Source organism: Acartia tonsa, chromosome 4 (genome assembly GCF_053477335.1).
Source record: "Acartia tonsa isolate MP-2025a chromosome 4, ASM5347733v1, whole genome shotgun sequence".
Classification (NCBI taxonomy): Eukaryota; Metazoa; Arthropoda; class Copepoda; order Calanoida; family Acartiidae; genus Acartia; species Acartia tonsa.
The window spans coordinates 37,582,969-37,609,912 of NC_137263.1; the positions used below are offsets into that span (position 1 = coordinate 37,582,969).

General features: G+C 33.7%; 1 protein-coding gene across 2 annotated transcripts in view; it reads right to left on the reverse strand.

The window, feature by feature from the left end:
* Positions 1-746: 746 nt before the first annotated feature.
* Positions 747-26,944, reverse strand: part of Rpt2 (26S proteasome regulatory subunit Rpt2) — a 123,485-nt gene continuing 97,287 nt past the window's right edge. Inside the window, exons 2-17 of one of the 2 annotated variants that reach the window (XM_080157943.1) lie at positions 26,595-26,733; positions 26,252-26,301; positions 26,098-26,167; positions 25,586-25,744; positions 14,335-14,544; positions 13,652-13,788; positions 12,818-12,939; positions 12,248-12,322; positions 11,702-11,976; positions 10,993-11,060; positions 9,467-9,851; positions 8,859-8,968; positions 7,942-8,474; positions 7,326-7,506; positions 5,219-5,332; positions 2,875-3,387 (exon numbers count right to left, since the gene is read on the reverse strand). In XM_080157943.1, the coding sequence (XP_080014069.1) occupies positions 8,215-8,474; positions 8,859-8,968; positions 9,467-9,851; positions 10,993-11,060; positions 11,702-11,976; positions 12,248-12,322; positions 12,818-12,939; positions 13,652-13,788; positions 14,335-14,544; positions 25,586-25,744; positions 26,098-26,167; positions 26,252-26,301; positions 26,595-26,722 (2,049 nt within the window). In that variant the 5' untranslated portion in view covers positions 26,723-26,733 and the 3' untranslated portion in view covers positions 2,875-3,387; positions 5,219-5,332; positions 7,326-7,506; positions 7,942-8,214. The other variant, XM_080157944.1, reaches the window with a different exon arrangement.

Consider the following 26,944-nt stretch of genomic DNA (forward strand, 5'->3'; position numbering starts at 1 on the left):
ATTATTGATTGATGGTTATTCCAGATTATTTGTAGGCCTTTTTATGCCGCTTAAAACAGTGTGCGGGTATGATCTGTTTGTTTGGCCGTTTTTAAATTCATAGATTTCTGGAAATATTCGTTACTAGGAATATTTTACCGTGAACTGCAGTTGATCCAAAAATTGTTCTTAAGGTTTGTAGTTTAGCCTAATCTTATGTATAACTATCTTTTTTTTAATATGCACTCCAGAACAAAAAAGTATATATTGTCAGGGGAAAATTTGACGTTAATTTAGGTTTTTAACATTTATTGGTCAGTTCGTTCATTCAGTATGGGGGGAGAGGATTGGGTAAAGGGGGTATCGTTATTTTAGAAAGCTGAGAGTATCACTTTAATTAAGTACATGAAAATCTGGTGCAACATCAAAGTAATAATATATCGATTTATAGTTTATACAAGAGTATAATAGTCATCATATTGTTACATGTGTATGGGGTAAACAAACTTCCCAGAAAATAAGGGCAACTGCATACTATTGGAATTAAAGTTTAAGGAGATAAGAGTGTACGTTAAAGGGAAATACTTTACACAACTACCAACAACATTTGTAATATTTACCATGGCACAATAACCATCACATTCAATGATTTATATCCCAAAAATACACAAAATCTTATTGATAACTTACTGGACTGATTTTTTCTCTCTGAAAAATATTATTTCATTATATCTTTATCTGAAAAAAGTGAATAAATTACACATGAATAGTTTGGTTTATTTATTACAAAATTTTAACTCCATATTATTACATAATAATAATAAGACAATACCAAATAATTAGCATGTATATATCATAAATAAATTACAATGCGAACGATAAAATAAGTTAAGAATTAATTTCTATTGATCCATCGAGTAAGGAGTTGAATTGAAAAATATTGGTATAATAGAAATAAATCAGATTAACTAGGAAAGGGCATTCGGTAATCTATCCAAAAACGATCACAGAAATTCTCAATGCACGGATAGTTATAAGAAAATACTTGGGCGACAGTTTGACTATTTAAAGATACAATCCTTCTGGTGCCCCCTCCTCCTTTCTGTACAATACATTCTCCTTAGATTTCTTAAAATCCTCCTGACAAACCTTCATTCTGCGCTCTCTGAGTGCTAGAAGTCCGGCCTCTGTACAGATGGCCTTGATGTCGGCACCAGACAGGTCATCCTTGGCCATGATAAAGTCTTCAAGATCTACATCATTGGATAGGGTCATCTTACCAGTGTGAATGTTAAAGATACGACGCTTTGTCTTCTCATCGGGTAAGGGGAATTCAATCTTTCGATCGATACGGCCAGGTCTAATTAGGGCAGGATCTAAAGTTTCAATTCTGTTGGTGGCCATGATAACCTTGGTATCGCCGCGAGAGTCGAAACCGTCAAGTTGGTTGAGCAGCTCCAACATGGTACGCTGGATTTCACGTTCACCACCACTGTTGCTGTCGTAACGTTTGGTGCCCACAGCGTCAATTTCATCAATAAAGACAATTGAGGGTGCGTGTTCGTCAGCGACACGGAAAAGTTCTCTTACGAGCTTTGGGCCGTCGCCGAGGTATTTCTGAATTAACTCTGAGCCGACGACACGAAGGAAGGTGGCAGAGGTTTGGTTAGCGACAGCCTTGGCGAGCAAGGTCTTGCCGGTGCCAGGTGGACCATACAAGATGACACCCTTGGGTGGTTTGATACCCATCTCCTCATAATACTCAGGATGGGTAAGAGGCAGCTCAACAGATTCCTTGATCTCTTGAATTTGAGTGTCAAGACCACCAATGTCGGCATAACTTTCTGTTGGCGCTTTCTCTAATTTCATAACTGTAACCATAGGATCTGTATCATCAGAGAGTACGCCCACCACAGCATGTACCTTACCATTCAATAAGACAGAGCAGCCGGGCTCCAACTGATCCTTGTCAACAAAGCTGAGAATTGAAACGTAGTGTTCGCTGCCAACACTTGTGGACACGATGGCATGATTATCATCGATGATCTCTTCCAGTGTTCCGACTGACATGGGAGTACCACGCAACTCATCCACCTTGGTGCGCTCCTCTTCATTTTTCTCCTCCTGGGGTTTGAGTCTCTCCTGGTTACGGATAAACTCTTCCTCCATTAAAAGATAATCTTTTATTCTTTCTTGCTTTAACAACCTAAAAAATAAAAATTAATAGGTATAAATCGCAATTCAATTATGCGACATTTATAAAAAGAAAGAATTTATGTCACATTAGTCAACTTTCTCAGGATGGCGAGACATTAGCATGTTAATACGTGACCAGTAATCAAGCAATAAAGCATAGAGAATTGAGTTCCTTGCTCTTATCATTATTCTAATATTAAATTTTCACCCCATCGATAACAGTGAAATGATATCTCCTTTAAATCCCAGGGTAGCTTTATTACCTGAGCCTACAGCGTGTGTGAGGAGTAACAGTTGGAAGCTTGTAGGCACCATCAGGTCCCTTTACCTTCTTGCGTTTCTTTCCAACTCTAGAACATTTTCAAATATTTATTCTTACGTTCAATAAAAAGGGTATGTCAGAAATCGAGCATAACATTGGTAATTTTATGCAAAAAGTTTATATTAATGAAAAATATGATGAATCATAAAACGTCCCTATACAGTGCAAAAGTATCGTAGAAGGATTTTATCCCAGTATGAAACCATTTTGCTCTGTGATTAGGGGTTATGTAATATAGCACCCTCCTTTAGTAATGAAAGAATATATATTTTCCTTGTGGGGACTGGTGGTTCATATTTCTTCTTTTCAGTTTTATCCCCCTTGTCCTTACCAGGCCCCCCTCCAGATCCGGACTGTTGGTTTCCCATTGTTAAGTCTGAAATTAGGTTTACCAATAAACTTCTGCGGGTAAAATGCTAAAAATAGGTAGATATACAAACATTGCAAAATTAGCTTAGATTATCTAAATTACATAAAAGATAATTGAGTACATTTTTAAATATACAAAATGTGCTGTTCGTTAGTTAGAGTCAGGTACAGTATTCTTTAAGCGTAATTAAGGTTAGTATTCTTTAAGCGTAATTAAAGTTAATGTTGGTCGTACATTATTTTTGTAGGTATAAGAAATAACATACAATTATAACTAATAAAATACATCTATTTTAATTAGTACAAAATACAAACGGATAATTTGGAGTGAAATATTAATGGGATACATTTAAAATCTAATTCAATGAATCAGCATACTATATTTTATCCCATCTCGGATTAGCGCCGGCTGAAATCAAGTCCCACAAATAGTTCCGAACAAACTGCGGAGTAACGTTAGGGTCGGCCATGTCGAAGGTGAATGTGTTGACGTCATCCTTTCTCTCATTGATAATAAAGCCCTAAAATAAAATAAAAAATAAAATAAAATATAAAAGCAGGGCCGGTGTGCTGGATCGATTCCTGAATAAAGGCCCACACCTTATAAATAATGTTACCCCAAGAGTTGAAATTTGTATATTTAAATACAAACAATTGCAGCCCTAGCATTTAGGTTATAAATAATAATGGGGCTCATGTCAAGATTCTTTATATAAAACTAGCGGCTACGCCCCTAGAGGCCTCTAGTGGCACTTTGAATGTTTTTTTTTATTTAAAATATCTAATTACAGAAATAATTGGTTTATGTTTCGTTGGAGTCTCTTTTTCGAGGGGTAATTTTTTTCTAGGGGCGATTTCTCCTGAGAGGGTGGTGGTACCCTCCCCCAAAATAGTTATAAACCTTCCCGGGACTTATGAGAAGCTACCCTGTTAAGGAGAACCCGATCGGTTCAGCGGTAAGCGAGATCCTTCGGTACAAACACACAAACACACAGACATCCTGTTACTTTAGTATAAGGATGGAGAATTCCATCTGTATATTGGTTAGTGAAACCCTAATGAACTACTTTTTACAATAGAAAAAATGATAATCACTTGAATATAATGTACATGCCTAAAGTTTTAAATTTCAAATAAAAAGAATATATTATTACCTATTGAAATTAAAAGAAGTAATACTTAGATTTAAAAATTGAACTTTAAAGTGAAGTAATAGACTGCTTTAGTTTTAAAATCTTGCAAATAGGAGGATAAATATATAACTCTGTAATCTAGTTTTAGACTATTTTCTTACCCCCCCGTAAGAAAACTTGAAACACCTCTAGAGATTAAGGCGCAGCCATTAGTTCTTGTATAATATGTTTATTATCTACCTAAACTTTGAGGAAAATTTAAAAAAATAACTAAAAATCCCTAAAAATTATGCTTTCAAGTTTGTTAGTAAGATGAAACTACCATTTAAGAATACAATACAATTAAAATATTATAGCTGAAGTCACAAAGAATTAAATTTACTTTAATACCGATAATATTTGTAACTAAAATAAAACTTTAAAGTCATTGAATGCGAAGAAACTTTTAAAAATTGAAAGCCGCAAAGAATGACATGACTAAACAAAAATAAGTAAAGAAAATGTTCCGCGGCATCTGCGCACAAGCTTGTGCGCAACTCAAAAAACGCGTCAAATTATTCGGCGCCCTTAAAATATTGCGATTCAATAATATTCTTCAATTTAAAAGCAATTTTAATTTAGTATTGTTAACATTTATACGAAAAATATAGTCTCTTTATAATTTGAACTTAACAAGTTTTGAATTCACGATATTTTCTTCTTTTAACCTAAGTTAGAAGCTAAATATCTTGAAATAGACTAATCTCAGACTAGAGTTACATGCTATTGTCACCCCTCCCCCCTCTCATCTATCCTAGAATGTAGAAGCGAAGCATCCATAGTATTTATTTAATTAGTTTGCTTATTAAATAGAATAATAAATGACAAAAAAGGAAAGTTATCTTTCTTGGTACAAATAAAAATCAGCAAACAAAAATCATAGATAAACCGTCAATAAATACGAAAACTAAGAGTTTGCCAAAGTTTTGATGCAGATTCAGGTGCGTGATAAACGTGATAAACGTTAGCAGTTATCGTTGTGTATGTAACCTATGATGTTGATGATACACCAAATTACTTTTTTGTAAATAAAAATATTGATTGAAAAGTTTGGACACTGTTAGTTTGGAACCAATAATCTAAACTCAAAACTTTTGAGGTAACGAATATAAAGTAGATAAGAAAACTTTGTGTACCAATGTCAGGTACAACTTACAACTCTAATACTTGAAAATCTTACTTTGAGTTCAGTGCTCTTAGCCTTCTCATCCAGAGTCATTCTTGTGAGGTGAGTGTACATCTGTTTCAGAGTTTTCAACTTCGGGATATTCTCAAGCATTCCATCCTCTCGAGCCTTGAAATATTATTTTTAATATTTAAATCATCATTGTTAATACAAAATGTAGGGTAGTGCAGGGTTAATGCGGTCATCGGGTCAATTCCGGTCAAACGACCAACTTTTTAAAAATCGTTTTTTAACGGTGTTCTAAACGTTTGCGAGAGATCTTCAGAAAAGCAAAGTTGTAGTTTATTGCCTATATTTTCATTTCTTACTTCAGCAAATTTTTGTCAGATCACTCCTTCTATGATTTTTTTGCGCTCAAAAAGTTGCAAAAAATTTGCAAAAAAAATTTTCAAAATAGGCCATGTTCAATCTAAAATTGTGAAAAAATGGTAAGTCCTATCGACCACCGAGTTTTTGTAAAATGAAAGATATGGCATTCATTTATCGTTTGCAATTGGAGGCGTTGTTCTAACTTGATTTTTTCATAATTTTTTTTTCGTCTAAAAAAAATGGTCTATTCCGGTCACTTTTTTTACTTTTTTTTTATTACTGTATTTATAACTGTATAATACCCTAATGTTTTATTTAGGTGATCTGGAAGCATAAACAACCTAAATGCATGACCTAAGCTTTAATCATTGCCTTGCCTGTTGTGTGATGTACATTACTAGTCATTTTACTGCTTGTATTATGTCATGTTTTGTTGCCTAAGCTTTTCAATTTGTAAAGACATTAAAAATTTTTCAGACACATTTTTATAGTAATGGGAAGAGTATATCACCCAAAGGAACGCCTTAAATATTTGCCTGAAGATGTATCAGCTGCATTGGCTCATGTAAGAAAGGGTATGTCTATTAGGGTGGGTTCATATCGGAATTAGACAAAGCGGGGATATGCAACAGATAAAATTAACCTTAAAAACATTTCTGACCGAAAAAGAATTTTAAAAAATTGAGTTTTAGAACACGACCACTTAAAAATATAATTCATTACTTATTAGTATGCAAAGACGACATTCAAAAATTTTTTTGAATCAGAACTATGGCTTCATGGTGCTCCCTGGAAAGGCCTTGAGGAGCTGAATCAGGAACTTTTGTCCATTTCAAAATATCTCGTTCCTAGCCTTAGAAATCACTAAAAAACCAAAATTTTTAAAGGTTTATTGAGAATTGTCCAATTTGTAGAGGTTTTTTAGATTTTCTCAGGCTAGGAACGAGATTTTTTGAAACGGACAAAAGTTCCTGACTCAGCTCCTCAAGGCATTTCCAGGGAGCACCATGAAGCCATAGTTCTGATTCAATAAATTTTTGACTCCCATTTACAAATAGCTATACAATTGAATGTCTGGTCGTCAGCGGTTTTAAGACTTATGATAAATTTTAAATCATCCAGAGGTGTATTATAAAAAAAATGTCCAAAATCGACCCACCCTAATGTCTATTAGAAAGACCGCTAGAAGATTTAAAATTCCATATGAAACCCTTGCATCTTTTTCGTATAAGAGGGTGTTCGCGATTTTTGCGCGGTTTGGATTTTTTATGTCAAATCGGCTAGGATTAAGCTAGAAAGGTGTCTAAGGTGTCTATAGAAAGCTCTTTGCATGTCCTAACAAAAACTCCCCAGAATATGTGTTCTATCTCCAAGATTTAGAGTACATATTCAAGATTTTGCATTTTCAAAATTCCTGTTGCATAAAATGTGTTGAAATATTAGAGTTAGAGTTCGGTTCAGCGGTTAGCAAGATCCTTCGCTACAAACAAACAAACAGACAGACATCGTTCTACTTTGTATTATAGATAACTATGTAATCTAGCGCTTTCACACAAAGTACCCTACTAAGCACGGAAACCCCCCACCCCCCTAGGGGTTAGGTATATAAAAAGACCGGCTCCCTTAGTTTTAAATCATTTAAAAAACGAGGAGGTTGTTTATCAACTGTAAACTGGCACTTTGTGTGAAAACATCAATAATTAATATAAAAAAAAAAAATTGCATTTGCATGCATTGTTCTGCAAATTAAAAAAAATTGACAATTAGATAGGTAACATTAGTAAACTCCAACCTGACTACTCTTCAGCTGTTGCTCAATACGCTGGAGCTGTATGTTGATCTGGTTGAGGTCCCTCTGCTCCCTGTCCTTCTCAATGTTGAGCTCCACCAGGACCTGGTGCTGCTCCTCGCTCTGGCGCCTCACCTCGGCCCGGTCCTCCAATAATTTCTCATATTTTCGCTCCAAACAAAATCTATAGATTTGAGATAATTATAAGGATAATAAAGTTCGTATGTAGCGTAGCTATTTTGACCGTCGTTCTTTGCTGCTATAAATATAGGAATTTGCACCTATTGTTAATAATTGGAGTTTAGTGAAAACTTTTCAGCTTTCATTTAAAAAGTTACTTGAGAAGACATATATGAAGGCGTGTAGAGTAACATCGCAATTTAAACAAATATATTTCAGACGAAAAAATGTTATAAAACTGGAATGAATCACATAAAGTATCATGTAAATGTCAACCGCTAACCGTCAATAAGTCTCTTTTTTTCTAGGTAAAGTAAGTTAGTTGAGCTACCTATCTTACAATCGTTTCTAATGAAATTTAATAGCTTTAAAATATGAGTACAAGAATACCTTTCTTTTAGTCTTTACTATATCCTTGGCCTTCATGCAATCTACATACCTTTTTTCTTGAATAAGATCAAGCAACTCTTGGAACTTGGATTCAATGATATCATCCTGACCGTACAGATCTTTGCTGCTGGTCACAGCTGTACGTAGGTTGTCCTCTTCTAAGCGGATCAACTCATCAATGTGCGACAATTCATTCTCTATGTTCATTTTAGAGTTTACAGTAAAAGACTTTCTGCAAAAAAATTCATAGAAAAATAATATATCACAGATGTAAAAATTTCTTTTAAAAAAATTAAATAACAATCAAAAGAAGCATAAATAACTATTTATTCTTTTCTTTGAGCTTGAATGCCGCGGCACCATTCATCTTGTCATCTCCGGGACATATGACTATGAAGAGACTACTGGCTGGTAGCATAGAGAAGAGTGTCTCACATGTTGTGTTGGCAAAGCTCAATTTCTTCTTTGTTGATACTCGCTTACCCTTCAACCCTTCAGTGTCTAGGTGGCAAATGAATAGGCCCCTTTCCTCGGGGTTGTAGGATTTACTTAATTTTGCAATAACTGAGTGACAATTGACACCTAAATTTAAGAAATTTTTTATTTGCAATGATTGAATATTTATTATTTGGACCTTTTAGGAACGAGTCTTATTAGTACTACAATAGTTCAAAAGAGAGACTATCTAGATCCTTGAGACGTCAAGACTAATTTAATTGTACTTTAAAGATAAATTTTAATTTAGCCTTGTGATGGTTTTAGTTTTGCAGGGGTTAAATTCCCCTCATTATTTGCTATAGGATATAACCTGGGAAGGAAATATCTTTTTATTAAAAGTAAAATCTAGTATGATAATCATAAGACCCTTAAAACCCTTTAAAGTACAAACAAATGTCAGATTTGATGAAAATTTATGGGATTTAAGCTGCAATAACAATGTCTTAAGTAATGTTGAATAAAAATAACCTGTATCAAACTTCTTTGTCTCAAAAATAAGGCTCGGAATTTTTGTGTACGATTCTTTCAAGTTTTCTGTGACATATACTTCAACACTTTTGTTTGATTTGTTCAGATAACTAAAATAATATCATTTAGGTAACAAGTTATAAATAAGAATTTTCTTAGACTTTATAAAAAATCTATCTAAGGGGACTATTTTCTGAAGGGGAGGGGGGGGGGATGAGCTTGTACCATAAAGGTAAAGTAAGATATATTAGGAATCTAAAGGGATGAGACAATGGCCGATTAATTGATGTACATACCCAATGATGATACACAAATTTACCCCTTCTTTATATTATAATTAATGGTTAACAGTACGTTTGGAAACTTAACTTAATGAACCAACCAATTAAAATTCAATAGAAGTCCCCAAAATTATTAAGTCGACGAATAAGAAACCTTAGTATAAAACCTTGGGGACTAAAATAATAAACATCACATTGTACCCTCCCTTCCCTGAAAAAAACTAGCGCAAAATACTATCCCAACTTTTAATTGCTGTTGTGAAATTTATGCAAAGCTATATAAAGCGAAGAAAAATACATAATTATAAATACACCGAAAAAAACAACCTTGTTAATGTTTCAGCAGGCACATCCTTGCCGGTCAGAGGCCCTATTTTCCTAGGAGTGCCACCCTCATCATTAGCATCAGCTTCAGTCTTGTCGTTTTTTTCTGCTGTTGATTTGTCAACATCAGCACCTTCGCAGCTTTCCCTTTCTTCAGAAGTTGTATCAGGTGAATTGTCGCCGCTTTTTTTAGCCCGACGTTTTGAATTAACTGTTATAGGAATTTGTCTTTTGTTCTCTCTGTACCACTCATTTCTCAATTTAATTATCTCATCAAATCCTTCCTCCTGATGATATCTGAGGTCTCCAAATTCGTTTCCCTTCTGTATTTTCAATAATGCTAGCTCCAATGAAGCTAATGAATCCTCCTCCGGACAGTGACCTTCGCCTGAAAAGATGGCGTCTTTTAAGATAGGCGTTTTTTGGATCTTGGACAAAGTAGCCTCGGACAAAGTAGCCTCCGGACAAAGTTGCCCAGACAAAGTAGCCTCCGGACAAAGTTGCCCGGACAAAGTAGCCTCGTGACATTTACTTAAGAAAAGTAGCCTGCTAAGGAAAGTAGTCTCTACTGTTAAAAAAGGTAATGGCCGCAGCGCTCGGCCCCGTGGCCTGCCTAGCCGCGGGCGCTCGGCTCCCTAGTCTATAACCTAACCTAACCTATGTTAGCCTCAGGACATTTATTTTAAGAAAAATATCTTCAACTGTTAATACATAGGTGGTTTAGAATTTCAGGATTTAAAAAAAATGGTTAGTAGATTTTTACAATTTTAAATATTGTTTTTACAATTTTTAATATTGTCATATTACAATTTTTAGGTATCGTTAGGTTATAGGCAAGGTGGCCGAGCGCTGCGGCCATGACCTTTATTAACAGTGGAGGCTACTTTCCTTACGAGGCTACTTTGTCCGGGCGCTACTTTGTCCGAGGCTACTTTGTCCGAGTGCTACTTTGTCCGGGTGCTACTTTGTCCAAAGCTACTTGTCCAAGATCGGTTTGTTATGAGTATAGCCTTATATTAGTAATCTCACACAAAAAAATCACCAATAATCTGTTAAATGTAGTTAAATGAACGGAAAAAAATAAGATCCTCCACGTTTTTTTTTTGAAAAAATAATTTGAAGGAAAACCGATTTTGGACGAAATGGTATCAAGCTTTTGGTTGAGTTAGATGAGTACAAAAATAAATAACAGCAAAAATATTAGGACTAAACGCTGAAAAAGGCAAAAATACATTTATCATATTGTTATATTATTTCCAATAAACAACCCTATTGATAAATATATGACAATAAATGACGACACAAAAGTTTTCTTTTATGTCTCAGCATTTGATCGTCTATAATGCCAACTCCTTTCACATTTTAAAATTTTGTCACAAGACCGTGGTAGAGCTGAACCTTGTTCAGATCAATTTATTCTCAATTGAAACCTAAGTATATTTAATAAAAAAGGCTTGACATCACTGTTGGAAGATGCTTAAAATCACTTCCTCTCGTTTGTACATAGTCCCGTTTATATTTTTTTTTACCTGCTCTATTCTGAATATCTCTATCAAGGAAAACCTTTGACAACAATTTCAGTTTAGACATGCTTCTCCTAAAATTAATTTTTTTTATACACGAGAGACTCAGCCTTAATATTCTCAAACATGCTTACCAAACAAAAATATCGCATAAAAAAGTAGTTTTTTTTTTTATTATAGTAATGTGAAATTTGACAGTCTTCATGTACTTTCATATCTACAGGGATCTAAAGGGGGCAATGGACGATAAAATGATAAACATACATTCGCAAATGATGAAAAATAATTACCTCTTTTAAAATTTTATATTATTTTTTTTTGAATGTTTGGACAAAGCTAGTTTTAAACCAACCGATTAAAAAGTATCCAACGTTATTTAAATTAATTCTGTTGATCCAGGGAGGGAGTGGACATTGGACTGTAAATCAAACCGATGCCCAAATTTTAATTGGCATGCTCTCTTATTCATTGGCTCGAAAACTTTAGGTACTCTTATTAAATCTTGTTTGGTAGGTTCAAACAATAGATTTGATTTGAAAGAGAGTAATTTTGTTCACCATCATTAGGGTCATCATACTTCAATTTATCGTCCTTTATCCTCTCCCCTAAGATCCCTTGATTTATCAATTAATCAACGTTTTATTCTAATGTATTAAATGCTGAAAGTACTACATACAAATACAATCCAAGTCTTAAAACGTTTAACTATACTTACGTGCCAGTCAGGTTGTAACAAACTAAAGTATCTATCACATACGGATGCATCATTTCTAGAGCGTTCAAATCTCCACTCAAGCTATGGCCGACAAGAATACAATCCTTGGGAAGTAGCTCCCTGATGGCCTTCTGTATTTCAGGTAAGGTTGTTGTCAGGCTTCTCAAGTCTGCCTTCCTTACTCCGCTGTATTGTGTCACGTAGTCAGTGATAGTATTGTTGGTTCGTACGTACGACTTGTACAGAACTTCTAAGTCTTCAGTCACCAGAGTAACCTGAGAAAATTATAATGTAATATAACAAAAATGAATCAAAAGGGCCCTCTTAGAAGCATAAAAAAAGCTGCGTGATAAGAGCACTTTAAACTCTTGAAACCGATATGTTTCAAGCATTCCCTTCGTCTATTTATGCTACCTAATAAAGTGGCTTGTATTTTCAAATTCTAACCTCTTACATATTACAGAAATATAATTTAAGGCAATATCATTTATATATTGACAATTGTTTTCACCACAGTACAAGTACTAACTAAGAAAGAGTTCTTACGTATGTCAACTGATGTCCATTTTGTGTCTGACACATCTCACAATCAAGACCAAATAGTGGCGAATTTTCTGTAACCTAAAAGAAAAAATTATTAGTTTACCAGAAAATGTACCTACGCTTTTGTAATTAAAAATAGCTTTTGTATGCAATATCACATAATCCAAAAGATTAAGTAGTGAAGCACAAAAAAATATCAATTGATAAACGGACAAGAAAAGGTATACAGGAAATGTTAATTAGTCATAAATAAAAGAACGAGAAACACGTACACAAAAAATAAGCTTTTAATTTAAGAAAAATAAGTTAAAATTGCAGAGGTGAATTCTTAAAAAAAATTTGCCCCACTAATCGCTCAGTGGGGCAAAATTGTTTTCGTGAAAAATCCACCAAAATCACATTAAAAATCTACAAAAATTAAACAAAATCATAGAAGGGTTATTAACATATGATTTTGTTTAATTTTTGTAGATTTTTAATGTGATTTTGGTGGATTTTTCACGAAAACAATTTTGCCCCACTAAGCGATTAGTGGAGCAATTTTTTTTAAAGAATCCAACTCATGTTTCTTACCTCACTATATTCATCCTTGGTGTGGACAAAATGTTTGAAATTCTTTCTGTAACCTTCTATTGGCAGCGGATAACCTTCTTCTATTAGTTGCTCAATATTTAATAACAGGTCCAGTTTGGAACCTTAATAAAACAAGACTAGTTTTTTTTTTATGAAAACTGATGCCTTTTTGAAATAAAAAAAAAACTACTGTTAAACATACAAACCCAGGGGTGTATATTCTGCACAAGATTTATTTTTTTTCCCCGGCTACAAATTTTTATATTTTTTTCCCCCCCTAGTTTTTTCTCTCCAAGTAGGGGGGAAAATGAAAAAATATTTAAAGAACTCTATATTTTACTTATTTTCTCCCTCATACCACACATTTTTTTAGTTTTTTTCTCCAAGGAGGGGGGGAAATGGAAAAAATGTTTTCAGTTTTCTTAATTTTTACATTTTTTTTCCCTCCAACCACTATTTTTTTATTTCCCCCCCCCCCCCCCCCTTAGCCGGGGATCCCATGCAGAATATACACCCCTGTACAAACCTTAAATACTTAGAAATTGTTTCCTGAAATATGCTGGCTAAACAACTTTAATGTTGATATTATTATATGTAATGTATAGCAACTTTGCCGTCTAAAATACCCTCTATGACGGATGTCCATAGTGTCATGGATCAGTTGCCAGACAGGCTTGCTTAGATTAATCTAAAATTGTAGGAATTATATTTTTCTTGCTCTACTATAGCCAAAGTTCGAGTACTTTATTATATCTTACAAACCCCCTCTCTGGTATACATGATTCTAAGGCAAAAAAATTTATGTTAGTCTAAATAAAAATAATGTTATATTACCTTTCTTAGGGCCAAAACTTTGCAATGTTTGTTTGTCCATTCTTAATCCAACTTTCTTCTGATAATTCTTGACTTGATTTTCTTTTGTTTCATCTATCCTTTTAGTTTCTTTTTTTTCAATCTCTTCCCCTGTCATCCTAAGTCAAAATATTACTTACTATCAACTTTGCATCTATCATCCAGGAGCTTGTATTCAAAGGTGAAGAGGGGCATAAAACTACCCTAGTTCCTTCATTATATATAAACTACAAATGGCCTAAATCCATACTCTTCAAAAGGGGGGTACTTAATAATAATACAAATATCACACACTAGCTGCTACGTCCCTATAGGCCTATAGGGGCACGTTTTTTTTCCAATCTATGTTAAGATCAGCTGTTTACCAAAAATATTTTTTTCTCGCTCGATGGGGTTAGTTATTATTTTTATTTTTAGCTATAAACCTTCCCAGGACCTATGAGAAGCTACTCTTTAAAGTAAAATCATATCGGTTCAGCGGTTAGCGAGATCCTTCGATACAGACAAACAGACAGACAGAGATTCTGTTGCTTTCATATAAGGATATCTGCACATAGCACATTTATTATATTATAGCTATGCTTTTTTTGTTTTGGCAGATTCTTTTAGATCATCACCATATAGGCCATGGAAAACCATAAGCTATAATCTAAGAAAATAATTACCCATGGACAAGCGCAATCTCTTGAACAACATTTCCACCATATCTTGCAGGACTCACCACTTCAACCATTTCCAGTTTGTCAATAAACTTTTCTTGGTTGGGTTCAACTGGTGCATCAGATGATTCACATTCCAAATGGTCAACACCCAAACCGTCAAGAACGACACAAACAATGTTCTGAATATTCCCTTTGCTGTTCATTTCCAAAAAACTAGAAAAATATTGTGACAATTCATGATAATATGTCATATTTTAGGATTTATAGGATTTAAGCTAGGTATACCAATGCACTGCACTGTGCTAGAACTATACCAAATGTAGTAGAGGTGAAGCTATGGAGAAATTCGTTCTTGTTAGACCAATAGGTACCAAATGCGTTATAACAATTTCAATAAAATATATTTATCATTTGTTATGTTTTAGGTAGTCTTTCAATAATGTCTTGAGGAAGTATTAAAACAAGGATGACAACATCCATAAGTATCGAAGTACAAAAGTTCGTGGATGGGACTGACGGTCAAAAACCTGCAAAAAGGCAGTCTGACCGTCATTGTTGATTTCTTCAAATGACCGGAAATTTGATTTGATATCTTTAACTGAAAAAATTTTGAAAATCGATTAATAAACACCAAAGATATGGGGGAAAATGTAAAAAATATAAAATAGCCAAAAACCTGCAAAAAGGCAGTCTGACCGTCATTGTTGATTTCTTCAAATGACCGGAAATTTAATTTGATATCTTTAACTGAAAAAAATTTTGAAAATCGGTCCATAAACACCAAAGATATGGGGGAAAATGTAAAATGTATAAAAATAGCCAAAAACCTGCAAAAAGGGACTCTGACCGTCATTGTTGTTTTCTTCAAACGATGGGAAATTTGATTTTGATATCTTTAACTGAAAAAAGTTTGAAAATCGGACCATAAACACCAAAGATATGGGGGAAAATGTAAAAAATATAAAAATAGCCAAAAACCTGCAAAAGGGCAGTCTGACCGTCATAGTTGGTTCTCCAAACGACGGAAAATTTAATTTTGATATATCTAACTGAAAAAATTTTGAAAATCGGACCATAAACACCAAAGATATGAGGAAAAATGTGGAAAATAAAAAAATAGCCTAAAACCTGCTAAAAAGCCGTCCGACCGCCATTGACGTTTTATAGTTATTTGTGCTCCTTAATGATGGGAATGTTGTCAAAAAATTTCAGCTTTTTATCTTTTATAGGAGCTGAGTAAATCCCATTTCCCCCATAGCGTTACGGACTGACGGACTGACGGACTGACTGACGGACGGACAAAGTGAATTATAGAGTAGCTTCGCTACTAAAAAGGGGGGAGAGGTGTATTTTTCATTTAAAAAAAGGGGGGGGGGGCGAAAGTGACACTTTTTGAAACCAGGGTTGGCATAAAAAACCCAAGTTGGGTTTTAATGGGTTTTTTGAGTTGGGTTTTTTAAAATGTACCTTTTGTCGATAATGTTAACTGTACTATTTTCAAACAAATAATAGAAATTATAAAAACATTTTATTTTAAATATTGTATAACTGCATTTTAACTGCTTATTTTTATATACGGTGCATTATTTGCCAAATGTACCACTTTTCTGCACTACCTCTCCGATTTTGTTAATACTCTATATTTTGGTCCGTTGGGTCATTCAAGGATGCTGGATGGCCAAAAAAAAGTTTCAGAGTCCCTGGATGTCTAGATATCTAGCTATCTATGAAGGTAGGTAACAAAAATTTTAAAAACACCCATTTTTTCACAATTTTAAAAATTATTTTTTTCATCAATCTTACATCCAATCTATACATTTTATACACCAAAATGATCGTTTATTCATGTAAAAAGCGCACATAATGCTATTTTGGCCAAAACTCTAATTTTACAGGGTGTCCAACAAAAAGTGTATTTTGGATATCTAGCGTAATACCCAAAATACCTGTCCGAAAAAAATCATTTTTTTTGGCTTAAATCCTGTGTTTTATCTGTGTGCATATGTGGTATATAACGGTTTGGACCACCCGGGACTATAAGGTTGTCAAATTTCACTTTGGGACACCCTGTAAATGAGGTTTTTGCGTCTGTAGATCTAAAACTTGGTCCAAATTGGCTATTTTTTTCAAATTACTCTAATATGTGTCTTAGTATGTTTGGCCATAGTGTTTTCTGACCAGATCAATAATTTCATATTTTTTGGACACCCTGTATTTTCAAAAAAAGAGAAAAAAAAATTTTGTTTTTTTTTTAAATTTTTTTCTATTTTTAAGTTACTTAAAACTGTCATTTAGATACAGATTTTGACTAATAACAATAATATTTGCCTATTTTACAAATTTTTACACTTTTGGGACACCCTGTGCATGTTTTTGAAAAATGATGGTTTTTGCCCATTTTTGGGGGGAAGGAGTCATTTTAGGGCCATAGACTATTTCTTCATTTTTGTAGAACTTTTCAAGACACATCATTTGTTATTTATGCAAAAACCGCAAAAACCGAACCATTTTGCGGTTATTCACCGCCAAAGGCGGAATTTTTTACGTTTTTTGCAGTTCCCGAGGTTCTAATGGGCATTTGTGGTAAGAAGACGTTGATTTATCAAGATAACTGTGAAATACTTTTATTTAGGCATTTTAATTTACTAAATTTCATGTGAAGTAAATTTTTTTGTATATCCAACCGATTTTTGTCAAAAGGAATTTCAAATGCACATGATTTATGTTTCTTTTATCACTTATGTTATAGCAATTATTTATGTTATATTCACTTCATTTTCTTGTTTTAACAATTGAAATCCATCTCGACGAAAAACGGTTAGCTGCACAAAAAAATTTACTTAATATGAAATTTAGTAAATTAAATTACCTAAATAAAAGTATTTAAGAGGGATCTTGATAAATCAACGTTTTCTTACCACAAATCCCATTACAACCTCCAGAACGGCAAAAACGTAAAAAAATTCCGCCTTTGGCGGTGAATAACGGCAAAACGGTTCGGTTTTTGCGGTTTTTGCATAAATAACAAATGATGTGTCTTAAAAAGTTCTACAAAAATGAAGAAATAGTCTATGGCCCTAAAACGACTCCTTCCCCCCAAAAATGGGCAAAAATCATCATTTTTCAAAAACATGCACAGGGTGTCCCAAAAGTGTAAAAAATTGTAAAATAGGTAAATATTATTGTTATTAGTCAAAATCTGTATCTATATAACAGTTTTAAGTAACTTAAAAATAGAAAAAAAAATTTTTAAAAAACAAAAAAAAATTTTCTCTTTTTTTGAAAATACAGGGTGTCCAAAAAATATGAAATTATTGATCTGGTCAGAAAACACTATGGCCAAACATACTAAGACATATATTAGAGTAATTTGAAAAAAATAGCCAATTTGGACCAAGTTTTAGCTCTACAGACGCAAAAATCACATTTACAGGGTGTCCCAAAGTGAAATTTGACAACCTTATAGTCCCGGGTGGTCCAAACCGTTATATACCACATATGCACACAGATAAAACACAGGATTTAAGCCAAAAAAAATGATTTTTTTCGGACAGGTATTTTGGGTATTACGCTAGATATCCAAAATACACTTTTTGTTGAACACCCTGTAAAATTAGAGTTTTGGCCAAAATAGCATTATGTGCGCTTTTTACATGAATAAACGATCATTTTGGTGTATAAAATGTATAGATTGGATGTAAGATTGATGAAAAAATTAATTTTTAAAATTGTGAAAAAATGGGTGTTTTTAAAATTTTTGTTACCTACCTTCATAGATAGCTAGATATCTAGACATCCAGGGACTCTGAAACTTTTTTTTGGCCATCCAGCATCCTTGAATGACCCAACGGACCAAAATATAGAGTATTAACAAAATCGGAGAGGTAGTGCAGAAAAGTGGTACATTTGGCAAATAATGCACCATACATAAGTATACGTATGTATAAGTTACGGAATGTCTGTCTATATGTACCAAAATAACTCCCTAACCACTGAACCGATATGGTTCTCAATTACAAGGGGGGGGGGGGGGGGAAGTTTTGCCACTTTCGCGTAATCCGTGATTATTAGGCTAGGTATTGATGTGAGACTATAGGTTATTTGGGATAAAAGTTTACTTTTGGGTAGTACTTCACGTATATTTAATCATTTTTTGGATAGGTCTCCAGGTTCAGGTGCTGCAGGCTGGAAGGTGGTTTCTGGACAGGTAAAAAAAATTTTAAATTTTTGTTTGAAGAGTTAGAGATCAAATTATTTAACAAAATATGCATCTTTATGGATATTATTGAAATACCAGAAGAAAAAATTAAAATCGGCCTCCAGGTTCAAGGGCTGCAGGCCTCCAGGTCCACTCTGGACAGGTAAAAAAACAAGTTTTTTATTTGAAGAGTTAGAGGTCAACTTATAAAACAGAATATGCATATTTTTTTATATTATTGACATATTTGAAGAAAAATTAAAATCGGCCTCCAGGTTCAAGTGCTGCAGGCCTCCAGGTCCACTCTGGACAGGTAAAAAAACAAGTTTTTTTATTTGAAGAGTTAGAGGTCAACTTATAAAACAGAATATGCATCTTTATGGATATTATTGAAATATCAGAAGAAAAAATTAAAATCGGCCTCCAGGTTCAAGTGCTGCAGGCCTCCAGGTCCACTCTGGACAGGTAAAAAAATATTTTTTTTTATTTGAAGAGTTAGAGTTCAACTTATAAAACAGAATATATGCATATTTTTTTTTATATTATTGACATTTTTGAAGAAAAAATTTAAATCAGCCCCCAGGTTCAGGTGCTGCAGGCCTCCAGGTCAGGTAAAAAAACAAGTTTTTTTATTTGAAGAGTTAGAGGTCAACTTATTAAACAGAATATGCATATTTTATGATATTATTGACACATTTAAAGAAAAAATTAAAATCGGCCTCCAGGTTTAGGTGCTGCAGGCCTCCAGGTCCACTCTGGACATGTAAAAAATAAAAATTTTTATTTAAAGAGTTAGAGGACAACTTAAAAAACAGAATATGCATCTTTTTTGATGTTATTGACATATTTGAAAACAAAAATTTAAATCGGCCTAAAGGTTCAGGTGCTGTAGGCCTCTAGGTCCACTCTGGAAAGGTAAAAAATAAATTATTTGAAGAGTTATAGGTCAACTTATAAAACAGAATATGCATATTTTAACATTTAAATCGGCCTCCAGGTTCAGGTGCTGCAGAACTCCAGGTCAACTCAGGACGAGTAAAAAAATAAAAAAAATTATTTGAAGAGTTAGAGGTCAACTTTTAAAACAGAATATGCATTTTTTTGTTATTATTGACATATTTGAAGAAAAAATTAAAATTGGCCTCCAGGTTCACGTGCTGCAGGCCTCCAGGTGCACTCTGTGCAGGTAAAACAATAAATTTTTTTATTTGAAGAGTTAGAGGTCAGTTTTTAAAACAACATTAGCATCTTTTTAGATGTTACATGTATATTTGAAGAAAAAAAAAAATAAAATTGGCGTCCAGGTTCAGGTGCTGCAGGCTTCCAGGTAAACTTTAGAGACTATTTTCAGGTATATTTCCTATTTATTTGATTTCCCCCCTACTTTTTTCCTATTCTATATTTATTTAAACCTGGTAGTTATCATATTCATTGAAACTTTTTGATGGATCCCAGTGATTGCTGTTGGCCATTGGCCAGGTAAATATCCAGGTAATTTTTGAATTTAGAGGAAAGGTATGTATTTAAAAAATGGTTAAAATAAGATAATATAGTAAAATTAATCATTTAAGGCTTCAAAATGTGTGTCCAGACAGGCTCCAGGTCCTTTAATTTCACTATATTATTATATTTTAAGTTTTAAACTTATTCTATTTCGAAATCTTTCTTCTAAATTCCAAAATAACCATTTGAGATATTCACCTGGCCGGCAACAACCAGCGTTCACCAGGATCCAGGTAAAAGTGTCACTGTCCATATAAAAAAGTAAAAATGTATGATACCTACCTACCATGTTTTAAAACAGGAAAAAAAGCAAAAATACCTGAAAATGTAAGCCTGCAGCACCTAAACTTGAAGGCCGATTTTAATTTTATCTTCAAGTATATTTATTATATCCAAAACAATGCATATTTTTTTTTATAAGTTGACCTGTAACTTTCCAGATAAAAAGACTTAATTTATACCTGTCCAGAGTGGACCTGGAGGCCTGCAGGATCTGAACATGGAGTCCGATTTTAATTTTTTCTTCAAATATGTCAATAATATAAAAAAAGAAGCATATTCTGTTTTATAAGTTGACCTCTAACTCTTCAAATAATTTTTTTTTTATTTTTTACCTTTCCAGAGTGGACCTAGAGGCCTACAGCACCTGAACCTTTAGGCCGATTTTAATTTTTTCTTCAAATATGTCAATAACATCAAAAAAGATGCATATTCTGTTTTTTAAGTTGTCCTCTAACTCTTTAAATAAAAATTTTTATTTTTTACATGTCCAGAGTGGACCTGGAGGCCTGCAGCACCTAAACCTGGAGGCCGATTTAAATGTTTTCTTCAAAAATGTCAATAATTAAAAAAAATATGCATATTCTGTTTTATAAGTTGACCTCTAACTCTTCAAATAAGGGGGGGGGGCACATCTGACACTTTTGCGTAAACAGGGATTATAGGCTTTGTCTTAGGAGTTATAGGATAGGTTATTTGGGGAAAAAGTTTAGTTTTTGGGTGTATTTTCCTTATATTTAAAAAAAATTTTGATAGGTCTCCAGGTTCAGGTGCTGCAGGCTGGAAGGTCACTTCTGGACAGGTATAAATGAAAAAAATTTTTTTTTTGAAGAGTTAGAGATCAACTTATTAAACCAAATATGCATCTTTTGGAATGTTATGAGCATATATGAAGAAAAAATAAAAATCAGCCTCCAGGTTCAGGTCCTGCAGGCCTCCAGGTGAATTCTGGACAGGTAAAAACTGAAAATTTTAAATTTTATAGTTAGAACAAAACTTATTTTACAAAAGTTGCTACTTTATGGATGGTATGAACTAACTTGAAGAAAAATTTGAAATCGGGCTCCAGGTACAGGTACTGCAGGCCTCCAGGTAAATTCTGGACAGGTAAAAACTGAATTTTTTTACTTTTGAAGTTAGAACAAAACTTATTCAACAAAAGTTGCTACTTTATGGATGGTATTAACCAATTTGAAGAAAAATTTGAAATCGGGCTCCAGGATCAGGTACTGCAGGCCTCCAGGTGGATCCTGGACAGGTAAAAACTAAAAATTTTTACTTTTATAGTTGGAACAAAACTTATTTAGCAAAAGTTGCTACTTTAAGGATAGTATTAAGTATTAACTCATTTGAAGATAAATTTGAAATCGGGCTCCAGGTTCAGGTACTGCAGGCCTCCAGGTGGATCCTGGACAGGTAAAAACTAAAAATTTTTACTTTTTAAGTTAGAGCATAACTTATTTAACAAAAGTTGCTACTTTTTGGATAGTATTGACCAATTTGATTTGATTGATGAGAAGTTTGTGCAGAAACATGTAGTTTTATTGGCAATTCAATCTGACAATGAATAGATGATGTCTAACTTGTATCTTAGTTCTAATTGCCTATTTTAACAAAATTTGTTTGGTTTGTTTGTTACTTTTAAGTTAATTTTGTCAGAAAGTTTTCATATCCCTTTTTTTATACTTTATTGTTGAAGAAAGCCTGCAGGAAATATGCCGCTCTAATTGCTGAAAGACTGCCACAATAAGGCTTAATACCCCAAATTTGAAGCCTGCAGCTTCAATAACTTTTTTGTATCAAATTGAGGGTATTGTGTTGGATTTTGGTTGGATTTTTACCGCAGTTAGAGCAGTGTATTTCCTGCAGGCTTCCTTTAGTGACTGACCTGTTGACAGTACGTTTTTTTTATATATATTCTAGTCAATGCTTATTTTTTTTGCAGATATAATTCAAAATGTAACAAAATGGTTGGATTTAACTTGAACCTTGAGCCCGATTTCAAATTTTTCTTTGTATTAGTTAAATAGATATAGTTCTAACTCTTTAGTTAAATATTTTAATTTTTACATGTCCAGAATTCCCCTGGAGACCTGCAGTACCTGATCCTGGAGCCCAATTTCAAATTTATCTTCAAATTGGTCAATACTATCCAAAAAGTAGCAACTTTTGTTAAATAAGTTATGCTCTAACTTTAAAAGTGAAAATTTTTAGTTTTTACCTATCCAGGATCCACCTGGAGGCCTGCAGTACCTGAAGCTGGAGCCCGATTTCAGATTTTTCTTTAAATGAGTTAATACTATCCATAAAGCAACTTTTGCTAAAGAAGTTATGCTCTAACTTAAAAAGTAAAAAATTTTAGTTTTTACCTGTCCAGGATCCACCTGGAGGCCTGCAGTACCTGAACCTGGAGCCCGATTTCAAATTTATCTTCAAATGAGTTAATACTATCCATAAAGTAGCAACTTTTGCTAAATAAGTTTTGTTCCAACTATAAAAGTAAAAATTTTTAGTTTTTACCTGTCCAGGATCCACCTGAAGGCCTGCAGTACCTGATCCTGGAGCCCGATTTCAAATTTTTCTTCAAATATGTTAATACCATCCATAAAGAAGCAACTTTTGTTCAATAAGTTTTGTTCTAACTTCAATAGTAAAAAATTTCAGTTTTTACCTGTCCAGAATTTACCTGGAGGCCTGCAGTACCTGTACCTGAAGCCCGATTTCAAATTTTTCTTCAAATTGGTTAAACCCATCCAGAAAGAAGCAACTTTTGTTCAATAAGTTTTGTTCTAACTTCAATAGTAAAAAATTTGAGTTTTTACCTGTCCAGAATATACCTGGAGGCCTGCAGTACCTGTACCTGGAGCTCGATTTCAAATTTTTCTTCAAATTGGTTAATACTATCCAAAAAGTAGCAACTTTTGTTAAATAAGTTATGCTCTAACTTTAAAAGTGAAAATTTTTAGTTTTTACCTGTCCAGGATCCACCTGGAGGCCTGCAGTACCTGTACCTGGAGCCCGATTTCAAATTTTTCTTCAAATTAGTTCATACCATCCATAAAGTAGCAACTTTTGTAAAATAAGTTTTGTTCTAACTATAAAATTTAAAATTTTCAGTTTTTACCTGTCCAGAATTCACCTGGAGGCATGCAGGACCTGAACCTGGAGGCTGATTTTTATTATTTCTTCATATATGCTCATAACATCCCAAAAGATGCATATTTGCTTTAATAAGTTGATCTCTAACTCTTCAAAAAAAATTTTTTTTTCATTTATACCTGTCCAGAAGTGACCTTCCAGCCTGCAGCACCTGAACCTGGAGACCTATCAAAATTTTTTTTAAATATAAGGAAAATAAACCCAAAAACTAAACTTTTTCCCCAAATAACCTATCCTATAACTCCTAAGACAAAGCCTATAATCCCTGTTTACGCAAAAGTGTCAGATGTGCCCCCCCCCCCTTTATTTTTTACCTTTCCAGAGTGGACCTAGAGGCCTACAGCACCTGAACCTTTAGGCCGATTTAAATTTTTTTTTCAAATATGTCAATAACATCAAAAAAGATGCATATTCTGTTTTTTAAGTTGTCCTCTAACTCTTTAAATAAAAATTTTTATTTTTTACATGTCCAGAGTGGACCTGGAGGCCTGCAGCACCTAAACCTGGAGGCCGATTTTAATTTTTTCTTTAAATGTGTCAATAATATCATAAAATATGCATATTCTGTTTAATAAGTTGACCTCTAACTCTTCAAATAAAAAAAACTTGTTTTTTTACCTGTCCAGAGCGGACCTGGAGGCCTGCAGCACCTGAACCTGGGGGCTGATTTAAATTTTTTCTTCAAAAATGTCAATAATATAAAAAAAAATATGCATATATTCTGTTTTATAAGTTGAACTCTAACTCTTCAAATAAAAAAAAATATTTTTTTTACCTGTCCAGAGTGGACCTGGAGGCCTGCAGCACTTGAACCTGGAGGCCGATTTTAATTTTTTCTTCTGATATTTTAATAATATCCATAAAGATGCATATTCTGTTTTATAAGTTGACCTCTAACCCTTCAAATAAAAAAACTTGTTTTTTTACCTGTCCAGAGTGGACCTGGAGGCCTGCAGCACTTGAACCTGGAGGCCGATTTTAATTTTTTCTTCAAATATGTCAATAATATAAAAAAATATGCATATTCTGTTTTATAAGTTGACCTCTAACTCTTCAAATAAAAAACTTGTTTTTTTACCTGTCCAGAGTGGACCTGGAGGCCTGCAGCACTTGAACCTGGAGGCCGATTTTAATTTTTTCTTCTGATATTTCAATAATATCCATAAAGATACATATTCTGTTTTATAAGTTGACCTCTAACTCTTCAAACAAAAATTTTAAATTTTTTTTACCTGTCCAGAAACCACCTTCCAGCCTGCAGCACCTGAACCTGGAGACCAATCCAAAAAATGATTAAATATACGTGAAGTACTACCCAGAAGTAAACTTTTATCCCAAATAACCTATAGTCTCACATCAATACCTAGCCTAATAATCACGGATTACGCGAAAGTGGCAAAACTTCCCCCCCCCCCCCTTAGCTTCTCACGGGTCCGTTGAAGATTTTTAACTACTTTTTTTTTGGGGGGGGGGGGAGATTTGTGGTGCCCTACCCCAAAATTGGAATAAACCTTCCCTGGACCTATGAAAAGCTACCTGTACAGGAGAATCATACCGATTCAGCGGTTAGCGAGATCCTATAGTACGACAAACATCCTGTTACTTTATAAAACTGATTTAATCTTATATCTTAAAATTCCTAGGTAATAATCTTTAGAAAACAATAAAACCAAAAAAACCGGATTTTAGTAATAAAACCCAATGGGTTGGGTTATTTTTAAAAAACCTGGGTTTTTACCACCCCTGTTTGAAACCAAAACTAGAGGTCAACAAAGGAACTCAACTAAAAAAAGAGTTACAGGTCTGAGATTTTGCATGGCAGTTGCTTTATAGGGGTACAATACGGAACTGTGAAGAAACGGCGGCGCAACCGCCGAAAACCGCCGTTTCCTGCCGAAATTTTTTTGCCTTTTCTCGGCGGCTTTCGGCGGTTGCGCCGCCGTTTCTTCACAGTTCCATATTGTACCCCTATAAAGCAACTGCCATGCAAAATGTCAGACCTGTAACTCTTTTTTTAGTTGAGTTCCTTTGACTTTTAGTTTTGGTTTCAAAAAGTGTCACTTTCGCCCACCCCCCCCCCCCCCCTTTTGTAATGAAGAAAATTCTGAGCCTTACCCTGAATCCTGAAAAGGCGACTTCCATCCTTGAAGTCCAATGGAGATAATCTGCTGGACACTTGACATGTCCACGGGAGTTCTTGCATCTTTACTCTTGCTTAACCTAGCATTCACACCTTCTTGGCGCAAGGTCAAGCGTGGCTTTTGTATCCATGGTCTAAAAGTTAAACCATTTTGCAATCAAATTTCGACTTGGGGATGATTCTCATAATATTGATTTTACTCGACCAATAAAAGATTCTTTTAATATTGCAAGTGGATCCGTCCCTAGCCTCTAATAATGCGAACTATTCAATCCCCCGACAAAAAGTTTCTTCTGCAATTACCAAACTTGAAGGTTGGTTTTAGATTGCAAAAGAGGTTGATTAGAATGAATAATTATAGAAGTATCACAGTAACATTTCTTTTTTACCCCACCCATTCTTAGAAGAAAAATAATTTAGTTTACAAACCAAAATAAACTTATTATGTATCTTATTCAGATAGTCTTCTAGTATTTGTATCCTTTACCTTCTTGTGTGGTTATTTCTTAGTTTCTTATGTTTGTTCTTTAAATTAGGTTTCTTAGATTTCATATGTTCTGAAAAACATATTGTATCAAATAAATAGATCTTAATAAACGGTTTTAATAAATAAAAATAAACATATAAAAAAATAAAATTACCTTCATTTGATTTCGGTTTATTATTATTATCTTCTTTTTTCTTATTGGGTCTAAAAAAATGTAATAGTTTAAAAATTTGGACACTTATAATAACAAATAATCATTAATTGGAAATATAGTTTAAATATCTAGGTATTCAAACTTAACTATTTCCGTTATATTAAGAAAAACATTGATTTATTTCCCCTAGAAAATGGGCAAGATTTTATTTAGAGGGACAATAATCTCCTGTTCCTGCAAAGAGTTTGCCCTTTAATTGACGGTGACGAGCAATGTGCGTCGCAAAGTGTGCGTGCTGCGTGAAATCAGCTGTTTATTCCAAGCTTACTAATAACTCAATAACCTGGTATCCTCTTCCATCATCATTTTAAGCAAATCAGTTTTTCTATCTAATTTACTCTTTTTGGCACTCTCTCCTCCATTCATTGGCAACGAAGAATCCAGTTTCCGCTTTTGATCCATACCGCCCATTTTAAACTTCTCTGAAATGGACAATAGTGCTTTATATAAGGTATCACAAATTTTTAGTAAGACAAGATCTTAGTTAGAAACGAATTCATTTAATGATAATGTTGCATTTTTAGGAAAATGGATGTATATTAGGTATTATTGTAAATCTATCTTTCTTTATAAAGATAAATTGTTTTACTTCAAAAATTCATTTACATATTCCTGATTGGATGCAAAAAAAAT